This window comes from Eurosta solidaginis, chromosome 1 (assembly GCF_040869045.1).
Source record: "Eurosta solidaginis isolate ZX-2024a chromosome 1, ASM4086904v1, whole genome shotgun sequence".
Lineage (NCBI taxonomy): Eukaryota > Metazoa > Arthropoda > Insecta > Diptera > Tephritidae > Eurosta > Eurosta solidaginis.
This window is the reverse complement of record NC_090319.1, coordinates 286,605,336-286,621,054: the sequence shown is the minus strand read 5'-3', so window position 1 is coordinate 286,621,054 and position 15,719 is coordinate 286,605,336. Positions and strand designations below refer to the sequence as shown.

General features: G+C 38.0%; 1 protein-coding gene across 3 annotated transcripts in view; it reads right to left on the bottom strand.

Annotated features, from left to right (window-relative positions):
- The window catches only part of naz (nazgul), a 75,272-nt gene extending 66,658 nt beyond the window's left edge, over positions 1-8,614 (bottom strand). Inside the window, exons 1-3 of one of the 3 annotated variants that reach the window (XM_067761047.1) lie at positions 8,466-8,614; positions 8,063-8,248; positions 502-1,142 (exon numbers count right to left, since the gene is read on the bottom strand). In XM_067761047.1, the coding sequence (XP_067617148.1) occupies positions 502-1,142; positions 8,063-8,160 (739 nt within the window). In that variant the 5' untranslated portion in view covers positions 8,161-8,248; positions 8,466-8,614. Of the gene's footprint in view, positions 1-501; positions 1,143-1,298; positions 1,359-8,062; positions 8,249-8,465 lie in introns of those variants that run through there. The other 2 variants (XM_067761048.1, XM_067761049.1) reach the window with 2 other exon arrangements.
- Between the last annotated feature and the right edge of the window lie 7,105 nt (positions 8,615-15,719).

Below are 15,719 nucleotides of genomic sequence, written 5' to 3'. Positions count from 1 at the left end.
TCACACCGCGGTGGCCGCCGATTAACAATGGGGCTTTCGAAAATAAGATAGTCTTCTCATATTATCTTTCGGTGAATAACTCACAAGTTGTGGTATCAAAACTGTGTATTATATTTGAACTCGAATGAACTCGCCACACTGACCAACCAATCACCATCCTTTGTGTCTTCCACTTTTAACGTAAACAAATCGGAACCTCGACTGATAAATATTCCCTACGCCTACGTTGGGCTCGCACTTGAAATGCGTTGGCTATATATTCCACATTATAACCTCTTGAGCTCCTTGCGCTGGTATTTTTTTAAAATCCCTGGCTCAAATACCGAGGAGTAAGGCTTTGATGGGCGATTCCCCCAAGTGAATTCAAAGGCTTTACAGTGAAAATATATACCTAATAATGTAGAAAACACCCTCATATTAAAAAACAAAAACTTCGAACTTTTGTAAATCACAGTCCTTTTTTGACTTTTCTGTGCACTTTTTCACAATCAGAGCACTTACCTTTGAGTATCCTCGCCAACCAACGAGTCGCTAGCAGCACCGTCAATTTCGAATGGGCAAAAGCTTCACGTGCATGAAAATTGACCGACCATGTACCCACATTGAGCGGATCATCGAAATCGATTTTGGCTGCCATATGAGCATGTGCTGTTACATTTATCACCCGTCCCCCACTTGGCGAACGTCGTAGATGTGGTAAGAGCAGTTGTGTCAGCAAAAAATGTGATAGATAATTTACCTGCAGATGCTCATCAAACCCGTCTATGGTACGTGCACCCGCTCGTCCAAATATAATACCCGCATTGTTTATCAAAACATCGATGCGCTCGAATTCGCCGGTGATGCGATGTGCAAAATGGTGTACACTAGCAAAAGAGCACAAATCTAGGTAGCGCGCCTCAACAAAGAACTCTGCTTCGGCATCCTTGGGGTAGATGCGTTGACAGACAAGTTCACGTTTGATCACTTTTGCTGCACGCTCTGCTGCGACCATGTTGCGGCAGGCCAATACAATGCGACCGCCACGTGCTGCCAATGCTTTTGCTATCTCAAAGCCGATGCCACTATTCGCGCCTGTTATAACAACGATTTGGTCACGTATTTGATTGTTGTTGGGACAACGTTGGCCACTCATCAGTGTGCTGTAAGTAAAGAGAAATGAGATATATGCAAAAATGTAGGTTAATATGCAATTGTGTGTAGATGCATTGTGTGCATTGTGGAAGGGTCATGTTGTGCGAAGTTTTTGTGCAAACGTGTCGAATTTGTTGAATAAATAAACAATTTAATTTGGTTACTTTCTTGTTGTTGTTGTTGCATCTGGTATGGTTATGCGGTTAACCGCTTGGATATATATGTTTACATCCTTCCGCTGGCGTGTCGCGATTGTTATGTTCCACATTAAAATGTTAAACTTACACTAACACAAACATTTAGACCGTATCCGCTAACTGTGCGCGCGTCCAAGTTCACATGTCCGATTTGCGTTCAGGCGGCAGCGCGTGAAATCGCTAATTAATGAACACTTTTGACAAGCGTTGTGACATTTCCCTATATGCATCTGTCTACGAGGTCTGATAAAAGAGTGCGTCCATTTTGTGGATTGCTATTTTTTAATGTTTTAACCAGAGATTGAATTTCACAATTAAACAGAAAAATCATTTCAGTTTTTTTAATGATAACTACCGATATCCAGGAGAAAAACGGTAATCCATAACGGCATAAACTAATCGAGATAGATATAGACTTCTGTATATCAAAATGATCTGGGCGAAAAAAGAAATTCATTTAGCCATGTCCGTCCGTCCGTCTGTCCGTCCGTAAACACGATAACTTGAGTAAATTTTGGGGTATCTTGATGAAATTTGGTATATAGCTTCCTGGGTACTCATCTCAGATCGCTGCCTAAAATGAACGAAATCGGACACAACCACGCCCACTTTTTCGATATCGAATATTTCGAAAAAACGAAAAAGTGCGATAATTCATTACCAAAGACGGATAAAGCGATGAAACTTGGTAGGTGGGTTGACCTTATGACGCAGAATAGAAAATTAGTAAATTTTTTGGCGGCCACCGTGGTGTGATGGTAGCGTGCTCCGCCTACCACACCGTATGCCCTGGGTTCACACACCGGCAAAAGTAATATCAAAATTTTAGAAGGAAGGTTTTTCAATTAGAAGAGAAGTTTTCTATGCGGGGTCGCCCCTCGGCAGTGGTTGGCAATCGCTCCGAGTGTATTTCTGCCATGAAAAGCTCTCAGTGAAAACTCATCTGCCTTGCAGATGCCGTTCGGAGTCGGCATAAAGCATGTAGGTCCCGTCCAGCGAATTTGTAGGGAAAATCAAGAGGAGCACGACGCAAATTGGAAGAGAAGCTCGGCCTTAGATCTCTTCGGAGACTATCGCGCTTATATCTATTTATTTATTTATTTTTTTAAATTTTGCACAATGGGCGTGGCACCGCCCACTTTTAAAAGAAGGTAATTTCAAAGTTTTGTAAGCTGTAATTTGGCAGTCGTTGAAGATATTGTCACGGATATTAGCATCACTAAGCTATACCATCACTAAGGCGATGCTAAGGCCATGCCAAGCAGTATTTACGTCAATAATCAAATTATGTATACACATATATAAGGCAGCCGAAATAGATGTCACACACAGATGCATTTACTTATACGCCTATGTGTGTGCGAGAGACTGTAAACTACAAACTCACATACATCTGAGAGACGCTGAAAAGTAGAAAATTGTAAACAAGTAGAAACTATATGAGAACTATAAACACTCGAAATAGTTGGTAAGTTCTGGAAATAGAAGAGCCTAGATGTATGCAGCGTAAACTATAAAAGCGGCACAAGCGAGTAAAAAGTAATTCAGTTTGATTTGAGATTTGGATTAAGCGCTATCTAGCGAGCTATAGCAGTATTATTTTGAATAGTAGAGTTTCATTTGAGCTGTCAATCAGTTTGGTTATTAAGTAAGCTATTCGTTGCTTGTACTTTGTGTGATTGTGAAGTACTTGAATAAAGGCCATTTTGCATTATTACATATTGGAGTTATTTATTCAACAGTTTAGCGATACGAACTTAGCAGAGGTTTGCAAATAAGAGGATTTGCAAGTAAAATTCGTTACAATTGGTGGCAGAAGAGGAATTGTTGAATAAATTCCAGAAGACAACTAGGACATGGCAAAGTTCAGTGAATTAAAGATCCAGCAACTGAAGAAGGAGTTGGAGAGCCGTGGATTGAATACAAGCGGCGTTAAACTCGAACTTCAGGCACGGCTACGAGAGGCAATGGAAGCAGAAGGAATTGATGTGGAAGAGTATGTCTTTCATCTTGATGGCGAGGAGACAACAAAAATTGAAGAGAAAAACGAAACATCGCAGACGGTTACCAGCACAGACTTGAACATGATATTGGCTGCAATATCTGCACAAACATCGACAGTAGCATCAATGTCGTCACAAATGTCATCACAACTGGAAGAGCAGAAGACATATATGGCATCACAACTGCAAGAACAGAAGACATATATGGCATCCAAGATGGAAACTCAACTGGAAGAACAGAAAACGTATATGTCATCTCAACTGGAGGAACAGAAAACGTATATGTCATCTCAACTGGAAGAACAGAAAACGTATATGTCATCTCAACTGGAAGAACAGAAAACGTATATGTCATCTCAACTGGAATCGCAGGAGAACCGTATAACATCGAAGATTGAAACACAAGAGGCACGAATATCCGAAATGTCGGCACAAATATCAGCGCAGATCTCTGCTCAACTGGAAGAGCAAGAAGGACGTATTTCCTCGAAGTTGGAGGCGCAAGATACAAAAATTTTACAGTTTGAAGAAAAAATCGAGGCCGAGATGGATGCTTTGAGAGGACGTATAGAGCAGTTGCAACTAAATCGCCCAGCAGTTTCAACGAGTAATCCAAAAGTAAAAACACCATCCTTTGACGGTTCTGTTCCTTTTCAGGTCTTTAAGCTACAGTTTGAGAAGACCGCAGCAGTGAACCAATGGAATGCTGAAGATAAAGTTGCAGCTCTGCTCGTGGCACTGAAAGGGCCTGCCGCGGAAATCTTACAGACCATCCCAGAGTATGAGCGGAACCACTACGAAATATTGATGAGCGCTTTAGAGAGACGTTACGGAAGCGAGCATAGGAAATAGATATTCCAAATTGAGTTGCAAAACCGCTACCAAAAAGCAAATGAGACATTGCAGGAGTTTGCTTCAGATATTGAAAGATTGGCTCATCTTGCAAATGCAGACGCACCCGTGGAATACACTGAAAGGGTAAAGATTCAGAGCTTTATAAATGGCATACGAGATGTGGAAACGAAGCGGGCTACATATGCGAACCCAAAACTAACATTTGCTGAAACGGTATCGCATGCTCTGATTCAGGAAACAGCGTCGCTTCTGTGTAAGCCAGTTTTCAAAGCACGCTGTGTGGAAGTAGAAAGGCCAGAGTGGGTAGAAACAATTTTGGAAGCACTGAAGGGATCTCAACAGAAGAATGCCGGAGTTATTAAATGTTTCAAGTGCGGCAACCCAGGTCACATTGCACGTCATTGCGATCTTGGTCCTAATAGTTCCAACAATGTGGGTGGCCATAAACGCAAAGCTGGAGGAGATGAGCAAGAGCGAGTAAGAGGTAGAGAGCTAGATCCAGCTATTGAATGCCCTGTGATATCTGTGTCGCAAATTGGTAGAAAATCGAGCAGTCTTACCGTCAGAGGGAATGTGGATGGCAAAGAACGAGTATTGACTGTAGATACGGGCGCAGCTCATTCCTTGATCCGATCTGACTTGGTCAACAGGAGAGTAAAACCGTTACCTGGAGCAAAGTTGCGTACGGTCACTGGCGAGTATAACCAAGTTCAGGGAGAAGTGATATGTGAAGTATTGATTGGGAAGGTCATGGTTCTACACAAATTTGTTGTGGCGGAGATTGTTGATGAATTTATATTGGGAGTGGATATCTTGGTTGACCATGACATCAAGATCGATATGCAGAGAAGGGTGATGCGTTATGAGAACCAAGATGTGCCACTTAACTTTAGTTTAGAAAAAGGGTTCAGCAGTAATCGGGTACTGGTGGAGAATACTCGACGAAGGCCACGAAATTCAAAGGTAAAGGTTGATAGATCGAATGGGCCAAATACATCAAAATCAAAAGTACCTGCGAGAGAAACACTGGCATTGACAAAACCTAAAAGACGCAGGAAAACGAAGCAACGAATTTCCGAGAAAGAATGCGAGGGCAGTTTCAAGCCGGAGCGCACTACTGTTGTAAAATGTGGGAACGATACCGATTATGCAAAGAAAATTCGTCCCGCGCAAGCTCTACGAAGTGGTTCATTGACCAAACAACAGAGTGTGAAGGAACGGCCCAGGGTAATGAGTAGTAAGATGAAACACTGGCATGACAAGAACTTTAATTCGGAAGGTTTCTTTGCGGGAGATGGTACTGTTAAACAACCCTCACCGGCGGAAAGGTGTTCCAGCTAAATTTCTGTGCAGTTGGGAAGGCCCGTACAAAGTTGTGAAGAAGATCAGTGATACCATTTACCGCATACAAACCACTGGGAAATAACGGGTTAGAAGAGTGGTACATTTGGAGATACTAGCGGCAGTTAGATCGGGAGATTTGTCTGATCGGGACGATCAGACTTAGGTGGAGGGCAGTGTCACGGATATTAGCATCACTAAGCTATACCATCACTAAGGCGATGCTAAGGCCATGCCAAGCAGTATTTACGTCAATAATCAAATCATGTATACACATATATAAGGCAGCCGAAAGAGATGTCACAAACAGATGCATTTACTTATACGCCTATGTGTGTGCGAGAGACTGTAAACTACATCTGAGAGACGCTGAAAAGTAGAAAATTGTAAACAAGTAGAAACTATATGAGAACTATAAACACTCGAAATAGTTGGTAAGTTCTGGAAATAGAAGAGCCTAGATGTATGCAGCGTAAACTATAAAAGCGGCACAAGCGAGTAAAAAGTAATTCAGTTTGATTTGAGATTTGGATTAAGCGCTATCTAGCGAGCTATAGCAGTATTATTTTGAATAGTAGAGTTTCATTTGAGCTGTCAATCAGTTTGGTTATTAAGTAAGCTATTCGTTGCAGTACAAGTGTGATTGTGAAGTACTTGAATAAAGGCCATTTTGCATTATTACATATTGGAGTTATTTATTCAACAGTTTAGCGATACGAACTTAGCAGAGGGTTGCAAATAAGAGGATTTGCAGCAAATTCGTTACAATATCATGATGAAATTTGGCAGGAACGTTACTCCTATTACTATATGTGTGCTAAATAAAAATTAGCAAAATCGGATTACGAAGACGCCCACTTTTTAAAAAAAAAAAATTTAAAAGTCAAATTTTAACAAAAAATTTAATATCTTTGCAGTATATAAGTAAATACAAAAAATTTCCACCGTTTCCGTTGAAACACTTCGAAATATTATCGATAAAGAAATTATCAAGATAAATTGTATCTCGTTTTTAACCGTAACGAAAAGCTTAAAGCGAAACGTGATACTTTATGTTTGAATTGTGCTGGCAATCCTATAGCCATGGTGAAGACGTAAGGTGGTAACAGCAAGCGGACATAGACACACAAACTCCATGTTATTTGTTTCTGTAATTCGTTGGTCGTAATGTCAAAAATACTCTGAGAAATGTTCGTACTGTCAAAATTCACGAGAAAAGTTGCAATCAGCTTGGCTAATGCTTTCACCTTTAATGACTCCGCCATCAATCAGCTTTGCCAGCATAGTTTGAAATTAATAATCAACATAAACGATTTAATTTCGTTTTGATATGGCAGAAAACAAAACAAAATCACTTCGTTAATTTGACGTTCTTAACGTTAATAAATGAAACGAAATGACTTTGTTTCGTTTATTAACGTTAATTATCGTAACGAAATGATATCGGTTCATGAAAGCTATGAAGTCTCTCCTTACTTGTTTTTTTTTTTTTTTTTAATCGTGTTCTAATTTGGCTGTTGATCCGAGTACTACAGAAGGTGAGTTTTGAGTTTTTTTTATATATTATTAGTTTCGATGAAATTTCAACTTCATAGGAGTATGAGTTGTCCAATAAACACACATGATTATTTCAGATGTTTCACACACATGTACAAATATTTCCAAAGAAAGTTCACATTTTTGTTTGGACATGTACCACACTTTTTTTATGCACTAAATATTTTGTCTGAAAAAGTTGTACTTTTTATCCCGTTGTAGATTTGTCGGCAACAATCGTGGCAAGCTCCATATATTTTTGTGCATATGTATGTATGTATATTTGTAGTAGTAAGCATAATGATGTTAAGAACTATTTTGCATTTTATTGCAAACAAGTTTTCGAAAAAATTCCAAAAATCTACACAGCTGATAATTGGATGTGGTTTGTAGGTGCATACATATGTATTAGGCCGGGTCGATTTGTGGGGAGGCAAAAAAATCGCCCATTGCTCTGTGAAAATCATACCTCTAAAACGAATTCTGATGTCCCCCCCCCCCCCCCCCTCCCTTTGGGTCGTAGGGGCAAATTTTGAAAAATCCCACTTTGAAATGCCTATGTTTTTTCTTTTTGGAGTTTATTTTCCTCTTTAGAAATTTATTTAGTCAGAACATATGTAAATGAGAAAATGAATTTAACTTAGTAATAGAAAAGAAATTAAAAAAAATTATTAGAAATTAGCGGTTTTACAACCCCCTTTTAAAACCAAGTGATCACTGTGACACAGTTGCAGATCGTAAAATTGCTTGTGTTGTTTTTTAAGGCACCACAAGACACAGCAGGTAGAATTGAAATTGCCCCTACCCAAAAGTTCGACCCAAAGGGGGGGACATCAGAATTCGTTTTAGAGGTATGGTTCCTTCGGCAAAGTTTCTTATTTTGATCACTAGATTACGATTTTCACAGAGCAATGAGCGATTTTTAAATCGACCCGCCCTAATATGTATGTATGAACTCGAATTTGCTTGCACTTATATACATATGCACACACTTACCGCACAATTACAGCAACACCAACAACGATCGCCGCAATCATTGGCCACCACGTGTTAAATGGGTCAGCTTCTTCAAAAAGCGTTATAAGTTTATCCATTTTTGTGCTATTTCAGCGATTTTGTCGCGCTACTGATTTTATGAATAAGCACGTTGACAATAAAACAAATTTAATTGAACACAACAAACTAAAAAAAAAATTACGAAAATAGGAAAAAATAGCATATACACTCTTTTTTTTTTTTTTTTTTGAAACTATCGTAAATTTTTTCGTATGTATGTTGTGTAGCGTGTTCACGCTAAAAAGTCACGTCGCATATAAATAAAATATGCGCACGTACGCCTGCAGCGCAATGACTAAAATACACGAAGGATAATAGCGGTGCGACAGGACTTTCCACGCACCCATACGCATTCATGAAACAATAAATTTGATGAAAAAATATTTCGAAATTTTTTTTCACTTTTTGTTTTTGCTTTACTGTTAGATCGATACGCTTCGTTTCGAGTCAATGGCACGCAATGAATGAGAGCGCACAATAACTGTGGACGCGCCAAACACCAATTGCTGCAGCTCAATGCTCGTTAAACTATGGATTGTGAAATTTTCAATGCCTATTGTTGTGTGTGAGTACATAAACAAATTAGATTTTATTGTCACAAATAGTTCCTGTATGCGAGTTCGCTTCATTTCGAATTCGTTTTGATATTTCACATTGTTACATTGTTCAACTACATGGTTGGCTCATCTCTACAGCAACAATATACCTTTGTTCAGATTGTCAAAATCTGCGTGTTGGTGTTAGGCGAATAAAATGGAGAGAAAACATAAAACTTTTCAGTTCTTGTGTGTTGTGGGAAAATAATGCGCTAAATTAAATGATTCACTAAATAAATAATTTAAAGTGATGTGAAACTATTTTTTTTTTATAAAAAATTTACCACCGCGGCAGAAAATAGTTGTCAATGTGCTGGTAACATTTTGCGTTTGCCATCTCCTTTTGACAATCCCTAGACCAGTGAAATGAAAAAAATGATGATGATGAGCCAACAATTTAGCCATGCATCGTACTAGCATTGATCGTCAAAACAGAAACTGTGGTCGTGTTGGTGAGGGTAAAAGCGTCTTAGTGATAGTAGTTTAGTCGTTGGTTAACGAGCAGCGAGGTAAGACAGGTATACGCATGTTTGTTAAACCTTGCTATACAAATATTGTAACGAATTCTGGGGAATTCCGATAATTTTGCACCTTCAGCCAACGTTCGCTGAACTGTCGACTAAATAACTCCAATATTCGGTATCGCAATATGGTCTTTATTTAGTCTACTTTGGGAGTAGTATAATTATACTTCAATATCACGTACTTGACAAAAACATGTTTAAATCAAAACTGATTGGTCATTCTTCAGCTTGCGCTGCTTTTATACTATACGTTTCCTCGTCCGCATAATTTTCCTAAGGTCTAGACGTTTCACTTTCTAGAACTGTTGTATCTCCTGCTCGGTAATTGAGCTATATGCATGTGTATGTGTGAGTAACAAATTTGGCTTATGACTACATGTGTGTTTGTGAGATATTTCTTCATTTCGAGCTGCTGGTTATGTATGTGCATGTACAAAAGTTTGGCTGCCTACTGTATTGGTTGCTTGAAAACTTTGGCTATTCTCTGATTTTAACAAAAAGCTGGCACAAGACGGACACTGGATACCACTTCCGTAGCAACTGTAAGGACCTCACACAGACGGAATGTGTACTTAGTGCTACCAAAATTTTTTTTACTACCAGACAATAAAACCCACTTTTGCTATAAAATGAATTCTTCCTCTTGAGATATACTAGAAGTTTTCTAGTAGCTAGCTTCATTGCTGACCCTAAGTCTGGTAACTGTGTTGTTGCTCCTAGTATGTGAAGCGTTAACGCCTCGAGGGTAGAACACGAACCCAAAAGGTACTCAAACTTTTCCTGCAGCAGCAAACACAGTTATCCGGCAGCTTTTAGGACCAACTTATTTCTGCATCGACCAGTAAACAGCACACCTGAGACCTTCCGTAAATTTGGAACCATCGTTATTCTTATGGGCATTACTTTTTGCAATTTCTACACTCTTCTCTCCTCCAACTCTGGTGTGGTCCAGAACCTTTTTCGAAGCTAAGGCACGATACCATGTAGGCTGACCACCCTATGCCAGATGCTACACTGCTATATCCATATGGCCTGCACTGCAACCTGTCCAGAGGACTAACGCCTTGTCCCTAGGGACGGGGAAATATAAAAATAGCAAACAATTCCCTTTTATGGTTGAAGCATGTATGAAATGACTGACCAAAACTTCTACTTAAGACTAGACAGATTATTTAACTTCTTGCACATCTAGAGAAGGCAGGCCTTTGGCTTACTTAGTAGTATCTCAATGGACCTGCCGAGGTAAGTATGCCCTCTTCTTTACTGTTGGTAGCAAGCATTAGCTAAGCTATCCACTTCACCCCTTTACTATTTCCATACTTAGGGGCAAAATAGTATTAAGGTCTTGCAAACCCTACAAAGCTCAGTAATAAACCATTGGTCATATTTTGTATACGATTTACGAGCTTTGCTAAGCACTTGCGAGGTTTCATGACTTGCGCTGTTATACTAAATGATCTCGGAGCGACACGAATTGTAACTAGATGCCTGGCTACAAGCGGCAGTGATAGCACTATCCCACGTTTTTTTCCCTCACCGCAAATCCAGCACATCGACTCCTTTACAAAACTAATTTAGAAGTAATCGCAGGCTATATAGACTCGAAGCCCTGCCCCTTAAATTGCATTTTCTGAAATGTTCACCTTTGTCTTCGTAAATACATCAGACAGCCTCTCTTTTCCCCCTGACAAAAACGAGCTTTATTGCAAAGATTCCAAATGAAGAAATTTGGTACGACATTGTTGAATATCATGCCCCAGGGTATGCATCCATATAGGCCGATGGGTACCAGAGTTGATGCAGAAACTTGGGGTGATCGAGACTGGTTGTCACTTAAAGCAGAATTTGATCCTGCTAATATGATATTGTGACGAATATTAGTGACACTAAGTGATACTCACATCACTGGTCTGATGCTAAGTAAATGAAGCCACAACAACAATAAAGGGCCCATTACTTATACTTAGCATAGACTTGACTTGACTTGGCGTAAACTTGGCAACTTAGCCACGATTATACTCCACTTAGCGCATAGAATCTGGCATCATAATCAATAAATGTCAATTTGTATGACAAAATGGAAAAATGAAATGGAAACGAACAAATGTCATCTCAAAATGTAAACGTCACTTAGAACTTACATAGAAAATCAAAATTCAACAGACTTCTAAGTCAAGTTAAGTGTTGCTAAGTTTTGAGTAATCAGTAACATGCAATGTTCATTTAACAGAACTGTAAGTGACAGTTCTCAAGTCAATTCTATGCTAAGTATCAGTAACGGGGCCTTATAGCAGGCAGTCACTCGTATCTACATAAACGAATCAATCATAATGTCTACACATATGTACGTACACGCAGCGAAGAGAGACGCACAAACACATGCATATATCTTATCCGAGATACTCCCAAAAGTAGGCAGTCGTCTGTGGGAGTATCACTCCCATATACACGCGCATGGGCTACGCGAGAATCTATAAAATTCGTGCATCTGTAGTTATAGCTGAGATATTTAAAGCTGGTAACCAAATAGCAAATTCTAGAAATAGAAACGCCCAGAAATATGTCAAGGAGGAAACCAAAGATTATAAAATCAGCACCTGAGGCACGACGATTCATTTTGATTTAAGCATGCTATCTGTTGAGCAGTAGAAGTGTTATTGTGAAGTACTTTAATAAAGGCCATTTTGCATTATTGAATAGTGGAGTTATTTATTCAAAAGTTTAGTGATTCGAACGTTAGTAGAAGGTTGCAAATAAGCGGAATTGCACTAAGTTCGTTACAATATGCTAGTTTTAGTTAGTTTGAAATGGATAGCAGCCATTTCAGCTAACCGGAGTAAGTAATGGGGAACGGGTGCTTTCATGAAATACGAACCCCCACAGTTAAAAAGCAAAAGAAGAATTTCGTTCATGTGACAAGTCGAGAAGGTAGATCACATCTTGCGGGTCTCTCTGTTTGCCTGATAAACATTATTTAAGTTGGGATAAAGTCAGCAAAGTAAGTGTTTAGCATTTTAGAGTACAGAGATGAAAGATCGAAAACCAGCCTTTTCCGGCTGGTCGTGTTCTTCTTTTGCAAATGGAGCGATTAAGCTACAACTCCGGGGTCTTTAATGGCTGTCATGCTACAGTAATATCACGTTTCTGGGATTTTTTAATAATTTCAAAATTAGACGGACAACATCTAGGCTATAATTAGAAATCCAGTTGTTATCATTTTCGTACTCCAACACTCTGTTTCATATTACTGTATTACCTTCGACACACAAATAATAACCTTTGGAACTAGTTTGTGTATAGGTGTTATGAGTAAGAGGTAAAATTTTACATCCACAATCAAAATAAATCATTTCAATTTGATGCGACAATTTCTATGCTTTTGCAATTTTTTCACCCACATAATTCAAGCATTTTTACCACGACAATTCCAATTTAAATTAACATTACCACAATAACAGAGCAACAAGCAACACATAGACAACCAAAAGGAGCAAGCAAGCGTAAGCTTTACTACGGAAGTGAGATCTGAGTGCTCAACTAGGGCAGCACCCCGAAGCATCATTGAGCTGCCATTGAAAATTCAAATCCAAGAAATAATCAACTACTGGCAATTGAATTTAAATGGAGTGCACATGAAATCAACCAGCAAAATGCAGTCACGCAGCCATACTTCGTAGATATGTATCATGATTCAATCACAAGAGGGTTGCTCGACATACAAATTTTTTGACAATTGCAGCCATTTTGCTCCCAAATCGAATTGGCATCCGTTAACTGAGTTGTTTCTTTGCGATTTTTCGAAAAATATTAGTAGTAGAAATAGGAAGCAATAAGTTTTTTTTATTTTATTTTTTTGATGAATTTATTAACTATGCTGAACATAGGTTTTATGAAAAGTACGGACACCAAGGAATCATGCACTTTCGTAAACCTATGAACATACGAAACCTAAACCACTTCAAAATTCATCGAACAACGTCAAAAACTCGACTAGTCAATGGATTCAGGTAAAAATGACATTAGTAAATAATGAAGATGCCATAACGAAATGTACTCATTGAGCATGTTAACTTATTCATTCCGTATGTTCGGAATATTCGTCTCCATTTAAGAATTTGGGAAATCGGTTTATATTTCGAATATTATGTATATTCGGACCTCGCGTGGTAGTATCAAACGAACGTGTTCCGAATATTCTAAATTAACGGTTTATACGGAACACTTCCATGAATACATAACCTAAAGGAGCTTTCCGAAATTTCAGAATAAAAAGGTGAATACTCCCTGTGTAGCAGGACCGCATAAAAGCTGCACTCTTCTGTCAAAGTCAAGACCGGAATATAAAGTTCTAAGACAATAAGCCATTATCTTTTTTTTTTGTTTGTGTCAGACCATGTCGGCTGCCTTTTCTATATCGTCCTATCTCAAAATATTTTTCAAAAACTTCGTGATTTGTCACAAAAACGCCCTATATTAGAATTAGATTGAAGAACGCCTCAGAATGCTTTTCATTTGCTCCCTCTTATGTCAAAATGCATTGAACTTATGCTCATATAGGGAGTTTTTGAAACAAATTTTGATATAGTGTATTTTTGAATAAAATTCTAAACCAACAAAGCTCTTTATCAATTCACGAAATATTTAGTAGAAAATGAATTATTTCCTTCAAAACTTGTTGGCATTTACAAATTTATTATCACTACTAATATACTACTAAAGGTACTCTTCTACTACAATTTTCGCTAAACGTGACTGAATTATTACCCGTTTTCCCTACTTCGTAAAAGCAACCCGTCCAGATTTTTCAATTTGGGAGTGTTAAAGCTCTGCCGCCATTGAAGAACAAACCTCTAGTAATTGAATCATGTAAGCAAGTATATCACAATGCGATAAAAACTGACACTTACTGCATTTCAAACATTTCATTTAATGCTGTGTTACGCATTGCTTTGTATATATTTTGCTTTTAGTCAAATTATATATGTACTTAGAGGGATTTGTGAAATACCCAGCAAACAAGAAATATAAATAACTAGCAAAAGGTTTCACCCCATATGTTTTTTTTAAATATGCCAAATAAATAAAACAAACTTTTAACTTCTTTTCAGGTTGTGTATTTGCGAATCTAGGTATTGCTGAAAACCAAAAGATATACGATATTTTTTGTAATATTATTTGGAGTATAAATAAAAAGATTTTTCCATAATATCGAGTTTTTATTGAAATAACCTAAGTTTGTACGGCAACCATATTTCTGAAAAATCCCATTTTAGGGAAAGGTGTCTCGCCTACTTTCCCGAATTCCACATTTTACTGGTGGTGCTAGGACCTAACGTCTTATAGCTCCTTACCAATTTTCATTATTCTACTATAACAACATCCAGAGATATGCAGTACGAAATATTCCATTTTTATAAGAGGTGTAACGCCCACTTCTTCCTCACCCCACATTTTCTTAATGGTGTTAGGGATTCTACTCCTTATAGAATTTCAATGAAAAGTATGAAAGTTTTCAGAGTTATACAGTATCAAAGATTCAATTTATATGTGAGGTGCCACGCCCCTTTTCATGTATCGAAATCATTTTTAGCCTATAACCATTCTTGGAAGGCTTCTAATGGGTGTTTTAAGTTTGGTTGTGATCGGTCGATAGTTTAGGACGCTACTCGAACTATACCTAGGAGGGATGTTCGATGCGTAGAACTCATTTCATAAGGCCAATTTGGTCACATTCATAACAAACCGATAACTCGTGGGTATCAAATGGATAACTTTTTGATAACTAGTTTAAAGTTTTCGGTGACAAATCGATAAATTTCGATAATATAGAGATAACTTTTCAACAACAAAGAGATATTTTTTCTATTACTAAACATTGATAGTTTTTTGATAACATTTCGATAGCTTTCTTATAAATAACCGCTAATTTTTCAATAGTAAATCGATAGCTTTTTGATAAAAAAAACCGTATCGTATTAAAAACAAAACGGTAAAAAACCATAGCACGCTTATAACAATTTTGCATAACTCGGATAACTTTTTGAAAGCATATCGATATTTCTTCTATAATTACCGAAAAACTTTCTATAATAAATCGATAGTTTTTTATAACAAACCAATAACTAGTCGCTAAAAAATCGATAACTCGAGGACAAACTTGATTATGGATAGCACGCTTATGACACTTGGATAACCAGTCGATATATCGTTGATACATTGTCGATAAAACACCGATAATAAACCGATAACTCGCCGATACGGAATGGATCACATGCTCACATACCGTCGATAAGAAATCAAACCATTAGCAAATCGATAATTTTCGATAAAAACGGATAACTTTTTGTAAATATTTATATCGATATTTTTTCGATAAATAATCAACAATTTATCTATAATAAGTTGATAGTTTGTCTATAAGAAACCGATAAAAAGTCGCTCAAAAATCGCTAACTCATCGGCAACTTTGATCAAAGG